This window comes from Coturnix japonica, chromosome 1 (assembly GCF_001577835.2).
Source record: "Coturnix japonica isolate 7356 chromosome 1, Coturnix japonica 2.1, whole genome shotgun sequence".
Classification (NCBI taxonomy): domain Eukaryota; kingdom Metazoa; phylum Chordata; class Aves; order Galliformes; family Phasianidae; genus Coturnix; species Coturnix japonica.
In genome coordinates, this window is record NC_029516.1 from 31,963,961 (window position 1) to 31,976,347 (window position 12,387).

Sequence of the window (12,387 nt, forward strand, 5' to 3'; positions counted from 1 at the left end):
GATACATGATTTTTCCAGGTTCTTGTTCCGTTGTTGGCTTCTCAAGGGATTATGACATTTTCGGTGGTTATTGAACATTTGTATGTAAAGGAACTAAACCAGCCAGTCTTAAGAGGCTAGAAACAAAATGATGTAATTAGAAAGAAAATCTGTGTGTAGAATCATAGAGTGGTTTAGGCTGGAAATGTTGGAAGTGGCTTTTAAGATCCTCTAGTTCCAACCCTCTGCTATAGTCAGTGATGCCTCCCTCTAGACCAGGCTGCCCAAAGCCCCATCCAACCTGTCCTTGAATGCTTTCAGTGAGGAGGCACCACAGCCTCACTGGGCAACCTGTTCAGTGTCTCACCACCCTCACAATAAATAATTTCTTCCTATTATATCTTTTCTAAGCCTACTCTTTTCCAGTTTGAAGTCAGTTCCTCTTGTCCTGTTGGTACACGCCCTTACAAAAAGCTCCTCCCCAGCTTTCCTCTGCACCCCCTTCAGATACTGGAAGGCCCCTCTAAGGTTCCCCTGGAGCCTTCTCTATAGACTGAAGAGCCCCAGCTCTCAGCCTGGACCTGCTCCAACAGCTTCATGTCTTTCTTGTGTTGGGAGTCCCAGATCTGGACACAGTGCTCCAGGTGGGATCTCATATGATCTGTGTCTAGGTGATGTAGCAGTAATGTAAACAAATCAAATTAAACCAGATAATAGAGAAAAATCAACAAAGGGGACAAAGATTCAGGAAGTACCGGAATTGCAGCTGGACTGTGCGTTTCCTTATGTTTAAAGGTGAGAAGGCCTTAAAAGTTCAGCAGCCAGTGTCATAGGGTAGAGCTGGAGTCGCCACATGTAACATGAGCACCACATGGAACTGAAGGACGGGTCTGTTTCTGGGACAGAAGCGAAGCTGCCTTTTTCCAGAGCTGAGTCTCTTAATCCAACTGACTGGCTTGTTGGTTTGGTTTATTTTTTGAAGTAACTTTCCAACTACAGAGTTGCTTTTTATTCTTTAACAAGGGAAGTTACCTCAGCTCTGAAAGCTCGCACACCTTACTTGTAGCCCTGCTATTTCAATCAGCTTTTGTAAGTCAAAAGGTAAAATTTCCTGTAACAGATATAGCAGTTACAAGGAGAAACACATGCTTGTATCTGCTGTTGATCAGAAGGATGCAGTGGGAGGTGCATTGGTATGCTGTGATTAAGTAATCCATTAATCAGGTTTTAGAGCCAAACACTGATTCTTCTCTGTAGTGACAGTAGAAGCAATTTACGGCTATGAATTGCTGTCTTGAGTTCTCAGAACTTGCTGTGTAGTTGAATACTTAGCTTGTGCCTAGCAGAGTGTTATAATGCGGTAATTATGCATTCTCTGAATTCAATGTTTGTAATATTTTTAAAAATCTGACTATTCTTTTTCCTTGCTGTCTGCCTGGATTTTTCTTAGCAAGAGTCAAAAACGTTTGCGATTCATCTTTTTTAGGAATTCTGAGCTCATCACTGTAGCTGGAAGTCAGACTGGTAGAACATGCACAAACAGCTTCTGTGGGGGATGGTGGCTGCTTTACAGAAATTGGAAGGAAGCACATCACAGCAGATAGTTACCAAAAATAAGAGTAAATCTGACGTTACAAATTAGAACCAAGTCTTAAATAGATTTAATATAACTTTTAAAAGGGACTCAGAATTTAATTGACGTACTTGAATTTTTGCACAAAGCTGCCAGTTGAACTCAGTGTTGTTGGAACACGGTGTAATTTAGAGTAACTTACTGTACATTGCTTCACTCATTTTGAAAACAGCAACAAGCTTGTTTTTTACTCTTTGTATGAAGACACTGCAAGCTGCACACCCTTCTGAGGTGAGGGTGACGGAGCACTGGAACAGGCTGCCCAGGGAGGTGGTGGAGTCTCCTTCTCTGGAGATATTCAAGGCCCTCCTGGACGCCTACCTGTGTGACGTGGTGCAGGGAGCCTGCTTTGGCAGGGGGGCTGGACTCTATGATCTCTAGAGGTCCCTTCCAACCTCTACAATTCTGTGATTCTTCATCTCCAGCCATCAGTTTGCATCCTTAGAATATGCATCAGGTTTCTCTTCAAGTATCTAGCTGGGAGCTAACTTTAACTTTGGAAGCCAAGGGGGACTATTCAGATGTTACATGCTAGCTTCTTTGTGGAATCTGTCTGTGTGTGCTGTATTGATCAAGGCAGTTGCTGTCAGTAATGGGGGGGAAAGTTGGTTAAGCTGCCTCTGTAGGATTAGTGTCTCCATGAATTGTTTGGGGAATAACCTAAACCTCCATGTCCTGTTCGTGCTGTAGTAATTGTTCCTATGCTTTCTTCTGAAGTAGTTAGAATGACTTCATGTTACTGGATGCAGGCAGCTTCTTGAAAATCCTCTGAAGATTCTCTGGCATCATTTAAAGTATTTGAAGATAATTGTTTTTGTCCAAGGAAAATTGCTGCATTAGAGTCCAGAAGAGCTAGCTATATGACAATCCTTTTCCTTCTGAAATACTTTTTGTTGTTGTTGAGACAAGTAGCCATCAAAATCAGATACAAACTGGAAATCAAGATTTCTGGGATTGTTTACTGAACAGCTGACTTGCTTCCAAAAAGTAGCTCTACTTCCCAGAGTCTTGGCTATAAATATGTTTAATTAGAGCTTATCAACTTTTTTGGTTGTATCTTGTCTTTAAAATTGATTTCAAAATAATATTTTCTGTAAATAAGTGTGACAGCCAATTCTGGAGTATTTTAATTTAACAGTTGTAAGAGATATCACTAACTCTCTTGAGCAAGAAATTAAGTCGCTTTCATTCCTAAGACATTTAAAAGTTAGAGGAAATGAATTAGTTTCCGTTTTGGATTCTGTTGTCAGGGTGTTGCTTATGCACTAAAATAATTCTAAGAAATCTTTCCTCGACTTGGATTTGAGGACTAAGAATTCTGTACTTTCTCTTCCACATAAGTATTTGGGGAATGTTAAGAACAGCACACATTCTTTCTAATCAGCTCTTTCCCTGGAGAAGGGGCTCCAAACCAGGAGAAGACTCAAAACTTCATGGAATCTGTACAGGCCATTAGGTTTAACCAGTACCAGGGGTGAGAAGCATCTTCTCTTGGAAGATGGAATCCACTGATCTTAGTTGGTGACCTGATCCTCTGAATGAGCTACAGCTGTTCTTCCAAATGTATGACCACTAACCTGTTCTGTCCCAGAACCAGTATCCCCTCTCTGAGAAGTAGGATCTCTTTTTTTCCTTAGTGAGTTTCTCCGTGGGTGACTGTGGGCAGGTAAACCAGTCAGTTCATTTGCTTGATCTGCCATTGTAGTGTTTAAAACTTTTTTTCTCATGGAAACAATTAAGAGGAGTTTAATAGTACTATCCGTAGGGTGGTTCAAAATACTTCTTTCAAAGAGATAAATATGCAAAGGCAAAAGCATTATGAAAATTTTAGTGAATATACTGCAGCTTCACAATGCAACCAGAACATCAAGGTCTGAACGAGAGTTATGGTGTCTATAAAGCTCTCAGAATGATAATGTTCTTGTGAAGGGCTATTTGCTTAATTCCATACTTGAACAACTAGTTCATCTAAGTCTGTCTCAGGGATATTTTCAAGGAGTGACTGCATTTAGATCCTTTTTTGGCCTGGAGCTGAGCTCCAGTTTCAACTTCATTTGATTTAATATCACTTGGAGAGAGTAAACGATTAGCTTCCCATTCCTCAGACACATAACAAATCCTAAAAGAAAACTGGAAGTTGAAGGAGTTGAAAGAAGACCAGCAAACTAAATTCTACCCATATAACCTCCCCTCCCCCCAAAAAAATCAAACCTGCTTTTGTGACTGTTGTGTCAAGCCAAATTCCTATCAGATGCCTCAAATGGTATTTAATCTTGCCTGAATTCTTTAAGTTTTTTATTGTGCGGTTGCTTTCTAGGAAGGCTTTGCAAACAGTAAATGTACAACTTCTTTGTACACCACTAGAGTAGCATTTTTTATTCCTTGGCTGTCTTAAAGACCATCACTTTGATTTGCTTTTGTTTGGAGACGTCTAAGAAAACATCCAAGCCCTCTTTCTTCCCACTTTATCTGATCAAAAACTAATCTCTGCTGTTATTCAGAAGATGACGAGGATGAGACTGCAACTAATTTCTCCAACCCTCCCCACCCCCCAAAACCCCAGCAATGTAAGAGAAGGCTGGGGAGAGAGAAAAATTAGCATTGTTCTTATTAATGTATTAATGCATGTATTAGGGATGTATAGGGATGTATAGGCATGTATACATCAGCCTACATAGTGTAGTAACACGAGTGCATTAATGATATGCAGTAGAGAAAGTAATACTGAGAAATGGGAGACTGCTCAGCCTTGGGGCAGACTGGTAAAGCCACTGTTTCAGGAAGTGTGCAGAGTAGTTACTGAAGTCACATCACCTCTGTTAAGTGCAGTGCTGAAGTGAGCTCTTTATTTTTACATCCATTTCTCAGTCCTCGTGACGCTGAGTTATCTGTGGAACACGGGCAAGCAAACATGGTTTTTGAACTTCACCCTGTCTTATTGTAGGTAAGATTGCGCTGCTGCAGTTGTGGCTTTAGAATAAGTTAGGGAACATGCAAACTGACCTGTCACCTGACTTGAATGAGTGGGATCATGTCGTTAGATCACAGGATCTAATGATCCTGTCTCACTTTTCCAGTTGACGAATACAATTACTTGCTTTAGAATGAAGGAGTATTACTGCAATGTTGGGTTAGTGTAATCTGGCAGCTATTCTTGAGGTGCTACTCTCAGCTCCTGCCTTGATAGTGCAGGTGGCTTCTTAATTTACATGCTTTTCACCAGTTACTTCCTTTTTTTTTCTATTTTTTTTCCCGTTGTGGGAGGAGAAGGAACAAACCACATGATATGCAAGGAGAAGACTGTGAGGAGAAACTGTTTATGATTCGTGTCTGTTTTAGAACAGCTAGAGGGAAAAAAAATCAGGCATAAATGGCCATTAGTCCACCAGGAGCTTGAGCTTCTGTTTCAGGTTTAATAGTGTGCATAGCTTTTAATAGTTGATCATCTTACCTTAGTGTCTTGCATGAGGCTTAATGGCTTATGTTATTTCAAATGCCATCAAGGTATCTGAATTATTGGATTATTTTATGGCTTAAATCTCTTCTTTCAAACTTCATCTTCCATCTTCTTCCTCTACTCCCATCATTTGTGATAAGCAAGTCAGTAGGAAATCATGTCAGCACTAGATGGAGCTGAATATAGTATTAATTCCAGAATAAAGTGTTTCAATCTGAAAGTGAAAGTAGGAATCAGGTCTCTAATGCAAGCAGTCAGTACTGACTTGCGGAATCAAACTCCATAACCACAAAGTTATTCAGTACAGCACGAGGTACAGAAGGATGAGTTGAGCCAGAGCACAGTCGGGTCAGGCTGGTCAGGAATCACTGGAAAGTCAAGTTCAGGCAATACTGGTGTCCTAGTTCAGGCTGCTGGGTGTGTTTGTAGCCAACTGCATGCTGACCGCTGGAGAATGAAGCGCTAAAATTTTCTTGCATTGATTGGCATGGTGGGCCAGCAGCTTGTCGCTCTGTGAGCTGGTAGTTTACTAGCTGAGAAGGCAAAGCTCTATAACCAGAAAAAAATTCTTTTGTTATGAAAGTGAAGTAACATCAGGGCTGATATTCAGAACCTGCGAGGTGGTAGAGCAAGTGGAAGTGGGTGATGCTGCTTCTGCTGCATGCGGTGTTCCAGAGATGTCCATGTTGATCTTAAAGTGTACTGGGGAGTAGGTTGTATTGTGTTTTGTTCCAAGAAGTTCTGGCTGGACTGACAAAGCTACATGTGCACTGTATAGGGGCTCTAGATGCATATGTTTGAAGCATTACTGTGTGCTTTTGCTAGTCAAGGAGTAGTTATGCAAGTGGCAGATGGGCTGTCGTGGGAAAGGGGAAGTTATCACTTGGGTTGTTCATAGCCTTAATTTGGAGAAAAGGTCAGAGAAACGTTTGTTGAGTGTGCTGCAGTCGTTGACACGTGTACAGAGATGTTAAAGCTTTTTGCTTAGATATTTTGTGGATGAAGAGGATTGGCTGACCAAGCTGTGATCATATATATGTGCTTCAATAACGTACCATGCTAAAAGTAGTGAAACCAGCTCCTGGGTCTTGTAAAGCAATTGGATACGTAGGACTGAGCTTCCAAACCTGGCTGCCAAATGAAGCCCTGGCTTGCATTAAACTCTGCTGGAAGTCACCAGTGACTCAAACCAGTCGGTAAAACAGATATTTGGTATGTGCTGGTTAAATTCTATTACTTCTGAATTACTGTCAGCCTTTGTTACTGACATTTCTACATTTAGTTGCTAACTTCAAGCTGAATACTGAGAAATTCTGCTCAAACCATTCTTTGCAAGACAGTGAAATTGCTGCAGTTGGCTCCAATTACTGTGCTGGGATTTCCCCTACGCCCACCATGTCTATGTCATTCCAGTGACACCTTTCCAAAAATGAAGGCATAACTGAATGTTTGTTTTAAGGCAGTGACAGGTAAAGTAATTGCAGGCTTAACTTGTCGGGAGTTTGAAAGGTGCATTTCATTAGTTAGAGATGATACCTTTTCCTGGTGTTCGCGGCATGGCTGGGTATATATGGCTTGGTAGGTCTTATGGAACGTCTCTGATGGTGAGAAATAGATTATGAACATGGTGTGAATGGTTCTGGTGTAGGAAAACTGTTTTGAAAGGGCAGAATGAGAAGTTACTCTGTTAGGTATGAGAGTGCTGCCAATGAGCAGCCTGTCCTGCCTTGCTTCCACTCCTCAGCTGTTGTTCCATGGCAGGAAGAAGTATGAAGGCAGGTAACTCAGCCTGCTGAGTGCTGCAGCGTGTGCAGGGAGGGATGAGAAAGCTTCCTCCCGAGGCAGTAGGAGCAGTTCCCTTAGCTCAGCTGCTTGCAGGGCAGTCAGAGGGTTCTGCTGTTGAGCAGTGAGACCCAAAGCCAGGCCCTGGCATCTGCGTTGGTTCTGCAGGTTAGTTCTCAGTGAAGGTGAGCAAGCGGACATGGCAGACAGCTGTAGGCAGGCACACAGCCAGCATGGAACTCCTGGCCTGCTGGAGAGGAATGGTCTCAGACAGTATTTTGATTGCCTCAAGATAGTTCTAAACCACAACCATTGTAAGTGCATTAGCTATCTAACAGAACATAATCAGTTCTCAGATTTAAGCACAAGTTTTTCCTGTGGATGTTTTTATAGTTTATTGTATATTTGATTTAGTTTTTATATATTTTTTTCCAACTAACTTGTGGGACCCCGCTGTTCTTTTTCTCCCTTCTTTGAGAAATGCCTGCTTCCTGGGAAGGGGTTGGTCTCATTTTCCTACACAAGTCTCTCTGAATAATTTAGCTTTTAAATGTTTCAGAATGAGAAAATGCGCACTTATCTCCTCTTGGATAATTGTTTCTTATTAATGGTAACCGTTAACTCAGCTATAATAGGGTTTATTCAATTTTCCTTTTATGACAGAACTCGAATGTGATAGAGGATATATTATTTAGCTGAAGGTTTGCAGCATTTTACTGTAGCTTCATTAAGAGTTGGTGGCTTGAAGATGCCGACTGCGCATTTAAAAATCACGAAGCCTTTTTATCAAACATGGTGAAGTGAATTGTGCTATTGTGATTGTGCTGGATATAGAACAAACTCTGAGTCAACTGATAGAAACTTTGGCTGAGATTTGTATTGTGGTTTATGGGGAATAAAGAGATGCTGTTCCTGAAAGAAATCTCCCGTCCAGCTTTTTTAGCTAGCACTGATGATGTCAGTGGTATGCTGCAGTTCTTCAGAGGAAACTGGAGATGTTTCATGCATGTCAGCTTATATGGGTAAAATCACTTACACGTGTGTGCATATGAAGTTATAAAAGTTCGTGCAGTATGACAGAAGTTTGGGGGATGGATGAGGAAAGGATATGTAATAGCTCTGAAATTGAAGAAATGTTTTTAGAAGTTCTGTATCAATACTGTAGGTAATGAACGTTCTCTGCAGCAATAGAGCAATAAAAAATTACCTGAAATTCAGTGCTGTAAATGCGTTTGTAAAACTGCAAGCTCCTCAGGCATCTGAGTGACTCTGGGAGGTTTGCTATTACAAGATGCCTGCTTATGGTATCTAATCAGTTGATGTCAGTATTTAACTGCTTGTGTCCTACATATTTAAGCAAACAGCGTCAGTGAATAATTTATTGTGTGTTTTAGGTATTGAGGGTGATTTCTCTCTTGCACCATGCGTGAATACAAGCTAGTGGTTCTTGGTTCTGGAGGTGTTGGAAAGTCTGCTCTGGTAAGTACTGTGAGGCAGTTAAAACATATTTCCTGTGTCTTCCTCTTTCTCTGACACTCTCTATTAACCGTTATTACTTTCATGTGAGTGAGCACAAATAAACATAAGTAATGGCTGCCGAGGGCTGTAGTTTGTGAACTAAAGAAGTTCACAACATGAGATGTTCTCAGCCCAACTGGGAACTCTGCATCTTTCAGTTTGTGTACAAATTGTGTGTGTTATCAGAAAGTAAGATCTAAACATTTGCAGCTTTAAGTGCTAAGGAATTACTCTTCTACAGAGGAGTTCCTAAAGGAAGACCTACTTGACAATTCATTTTAGATTGTGAAATAACTTTTCCCTTCACCTCACAGTTTTTTTCCCTTCACTGCAGTTTTTTCTGGTTTTGAACATGTCTGTTCTGAATTGGCCAGTCTTAAAGTTCCACTTGTGCTAAACATGCCCTACATGCTAGGTATACAGGAATATCTTAATCTATTTAAGGCTAGCAAGCGCTGGCAGTTGTTTTTATGAGTAATTCCTGTGCTTGCAGATGAGCAGTGAAAGACACAGTTGTTCTAAGTACAAATGTAAAAGCCATTCAGCTTTACAGTATCCTATTCAACTAATAAGGATTCCAACAGTTAGACAAACCTTTAATCATTGCATACTTTAATTCTTATGCTCTGAGTGACAGTGGCTAGAAGAAAGTGTGGTATTGCTTTACCTGACAATACTTAGTCACATAGGAAAATGCCTCTAACTTCCTGTTATTTCACTTAATTTATACTTGTCTGTCACTTAGTGTGCTTTCCACAATGCAGCAGATAACTGAATATATACCTAGAACAGTAGTTTTTACCTTTTTGTATGCATCATACGTTATACAAGAGGGATCTTAAAAGAACTTTTGTGTTGCAGACTGTACAGTTTGTTCAAGGCATATTTGTTGAAAAATACGATCCTACGATAGAAGACTCCTACAGAAAGGTAAGTGTAAAAACTCTCTTGTGCTTAAGAAACTTAGGTACTTCAGGCTGCTGTAGATGTTGACAAGTTATTAGCTCGGAAAGCGAATGGGATCCTGGGCTCCATCAGGGGAGGGGTGGCCAGCAGGGATAGGGAGGTGATTGTCCCTCTCTACTCTGCTCTTGTGAGGCCCCATCTGTTGTACTGTGTCCAGGTGTGGAGCCCTCAGTACAAGAAAGACATAGAGCTGTTGGAAAGGGTCCAGAGGAGGGCCATGAGGATGATCAGGGGCTGGAGCACCTCCCCTGTGAGGACAGGCTGAGGGAGTTGGGTTTGTTCAGCCTGGAGAAAAGAAGGCTGCAGGGTGAACTCATTGCAGCCTTTCAGTACCTAAAGGGAACCCTATAATCAGGAGATGTGTAAGCTCTTTGAAAGGGCTGATAATAGCAGGACAAGGGGAAATTGTATTAAGTTGAAAGAGGGAAGATTTAGGTTGGATGTCAGGGAGAAGTTCTTTACTAGGTGAGTGGTGAGGTGCTGGAACAGGCTGCCCAGAGAGGTTGTGGATGCCCCATCCCTGGAGGTGTTCAGGGCCAGGTTGGATGAGGCCCCGGGCAGCCTGGTCTAGTAAATGTGGAAGTTTGGTGGCCCTGCCAGGCAGGGGGGTTGGAGCTTCATGATCCTTGAGGTCCCTTCCAACCTGGGCCATTCTGTGATTTGAGCTTTTATTTTAAAAAGAGTATGCTTAGTAACATTGCATACTATCTGATAACTGAAGTTCAAAATGTAAAGGTGCTTTTAAAAAGTATGCCTGAAAGGAGTAATGCAACGCTAGCTTTTTAATGTTTAAGCATAATGCCCTACTAGCTAGTCAGGAAAAAGCGGTAATTTTATTGTTGGAATTAGGAACACTGAAATACTAAAAAAAAATTTTATAGGTGAATGTGTAATTTCATGCTTTCTCATATGCTATCTCTTCTACTTTTTCATTATTTTCCTATATGAGTTTACATGCATACATATGTATGTGCAGCTGTGTATTGAGTTAGGATCTGCAGGTAGACTTTGACCTGGATTCCAGAGTTTTTAAGCTTCTTTGCTACTAAGAAAATGTACTAAACCCAAATTCAGGCTCACCTTCAGAATGCAAGAAGCAATGTACTATGTTCAGTTTCACTGATATGCTTGATCTGGTTCCATTACATGGGTTGTTGTGTTATTAATGAGTTGACAGAAACGTATCAAAAGTAAACAAACAATGACCTGTTAGTTTCTCTTCTCATCCACAGCATGACAGGCTGAAAGGTCTGACTCCGCATGCATCACCTTCAATTCTCCATATTGCTCATTTTTCAGTTTCAGCTGAGACCATGATTAATATTCCCAGCTGAGACTGTGTATATCTAGAATACTGACAAAAGAGTTAACTGTTTAATGAAGCAGATCAGTGTCAGTTTCTTAATGTTTTTCATTTTTCAGCTGACTTACTTTCCAAATGTGTTGATTCTCTGATGCAGCTCGCTGTGGGGGACCGCAGAAATACTGGTGTCTATACAAGGAAGGCAAGATGCACTAACCATAGATAGGGATGGACTGAGCAGGGCCTCCTGTTTCAGTTCTGGAGCAATGTTTATAGTGGAATAAAGAGGCTGCGTTAGCAGCCTTTGCAGTGTGTAGTTATTGAAGTCTCTTCTGAACAGAAGAGGAATTAGGAAAACAATAATTTCACTCTTGTTTTCTTTGACCTCACAGAGATCTAGCTCTGTCTGAAAGCCCATATGCTCAGAGTATTTTCAGTATACAGAAGTCTTATTAAAGAGATAATGCTAGCAAAAATAGCCCAAAACATTATGTAGCAACGTTTTTTTCTTATGATAGAAAAGCAGGAATTGTGGAATCATAATATTCAGCGAGTCTGACCCAGCAAAGGCTCACAATAAATGACTCCATAAATATACACAAACTGTATTAAAGTGAAATGTTTCCTTTATTATAGGTTCACACTCTTCACATCACATTGAATTTGTGATGTTTTCTGGTTGGTTTTATCTAAAGACTGTTTCTGTGGAGACTGAAAAAGTTATCTCAAGAAACTTTGTCTTTTGACAATATTTTGTGGTGGGTTTTTTTTTGGTTTTTTTTGGGTTTTTTTTGTTGGTTTTTTTTTTTTAGCAGTGATCTCTCAATATTTATTTCAGTTTTGGTCCTGAAACAGAGGAATATGTTTGTATTCTTCTTTTCAAATCAGTCAGATGAAATCTTGCTCAAGTGTGGCTGACACTTCATGATGTTATTTTCCTCACTCTAATTAGTATTCTAACCCACTTCTTGGGTGACTTTAAAATACATTTGTTGGGCAGTTGTGATTCATAGATTCATAGAATTACCCAGGTTGGAAAATACCTTGAAGATCATCAAGTCCAACCGCAGCCTAACCATAGTACCCTAACTCTAACAACCCTCTGCTAAATCATATCCCTGAGCACCACATCCAAATGGCTCTTAAACACATCCAGGGACGGTGATTCAACCACCTCCCTGGGGAGCCTATTCCAGTACTTAACTACCCTTTCTGTAAAGAAATGTTTCCTAACGTCCAACCTAAACTTACCTTGGTGCAACTTGAAGCCATTTCCCCTCGTCCTGTCACTTGTCACCAGTGAGAACAGACTTGTCCCACTCTCACTGTAAGCACCTTTCAGATACTGGAAGAGGGCAATAAGGTCTCCACTCAGCCTGCTTTTCCCCAAACTAAACAGCCCCAGCTTCCTTAGCCTCTCCTCATAGGGTTGATTTTCCAAGCCCTTCACAAGCCTTGTTGCCCTTCTCTGGACCTGCTTCAGTACCTCTATGTCTTCTGCACTGTTAATGTGAAATTTAAAGTATTTGAAGTTGAGAGGATGCGGCTCAAAGAACTTTGTCTGAGTAGAAATAAACTGAGCATGAATAGAATAACTGAGCATGAAGGCTTAAGTCAGTCTTGATCTACTCCCCAAATATTTCTTCGTGAAGGGAATAGATGCTGCTTAATTAGCTGACTTTCTTTGTCAGCAGTCTATGCTGAAATATTGACTGTTGAAGGAATTTTCCATCCCTGGGGAACACGAGG

The 12,387-nt window shown here is 40.9% G+C and overlaps 1 protein-coding gene across 1 annotated transcript in view; it reads left to right on the forward strand.

Moving 5' to 3' along the window:
* RAP1B (RAP1B, member of RAS oncogene family) overlaps positions 1-12,387 on the forward strand; it is a 31,883-nt gene that overhangs the window by 8,772 nt on the left and 10,724 nt on the right. Inside the window, exons 2-3 of the mRNA XM_015856296.2 lie at positions 8,246-8,330; positions 9,231-9,299. Coding sequence (XP_015711782.1) covers positions 8,274-8,330; positions 9,231-9,299 — 126 coding nt within the window. The 5' untranslated portion in view covers positions 8,246-8,273. The remainder of the gene's footprint in view (positions 1-8,245; positions 8,331-9,230; positions 9,300-12,387) is intronic.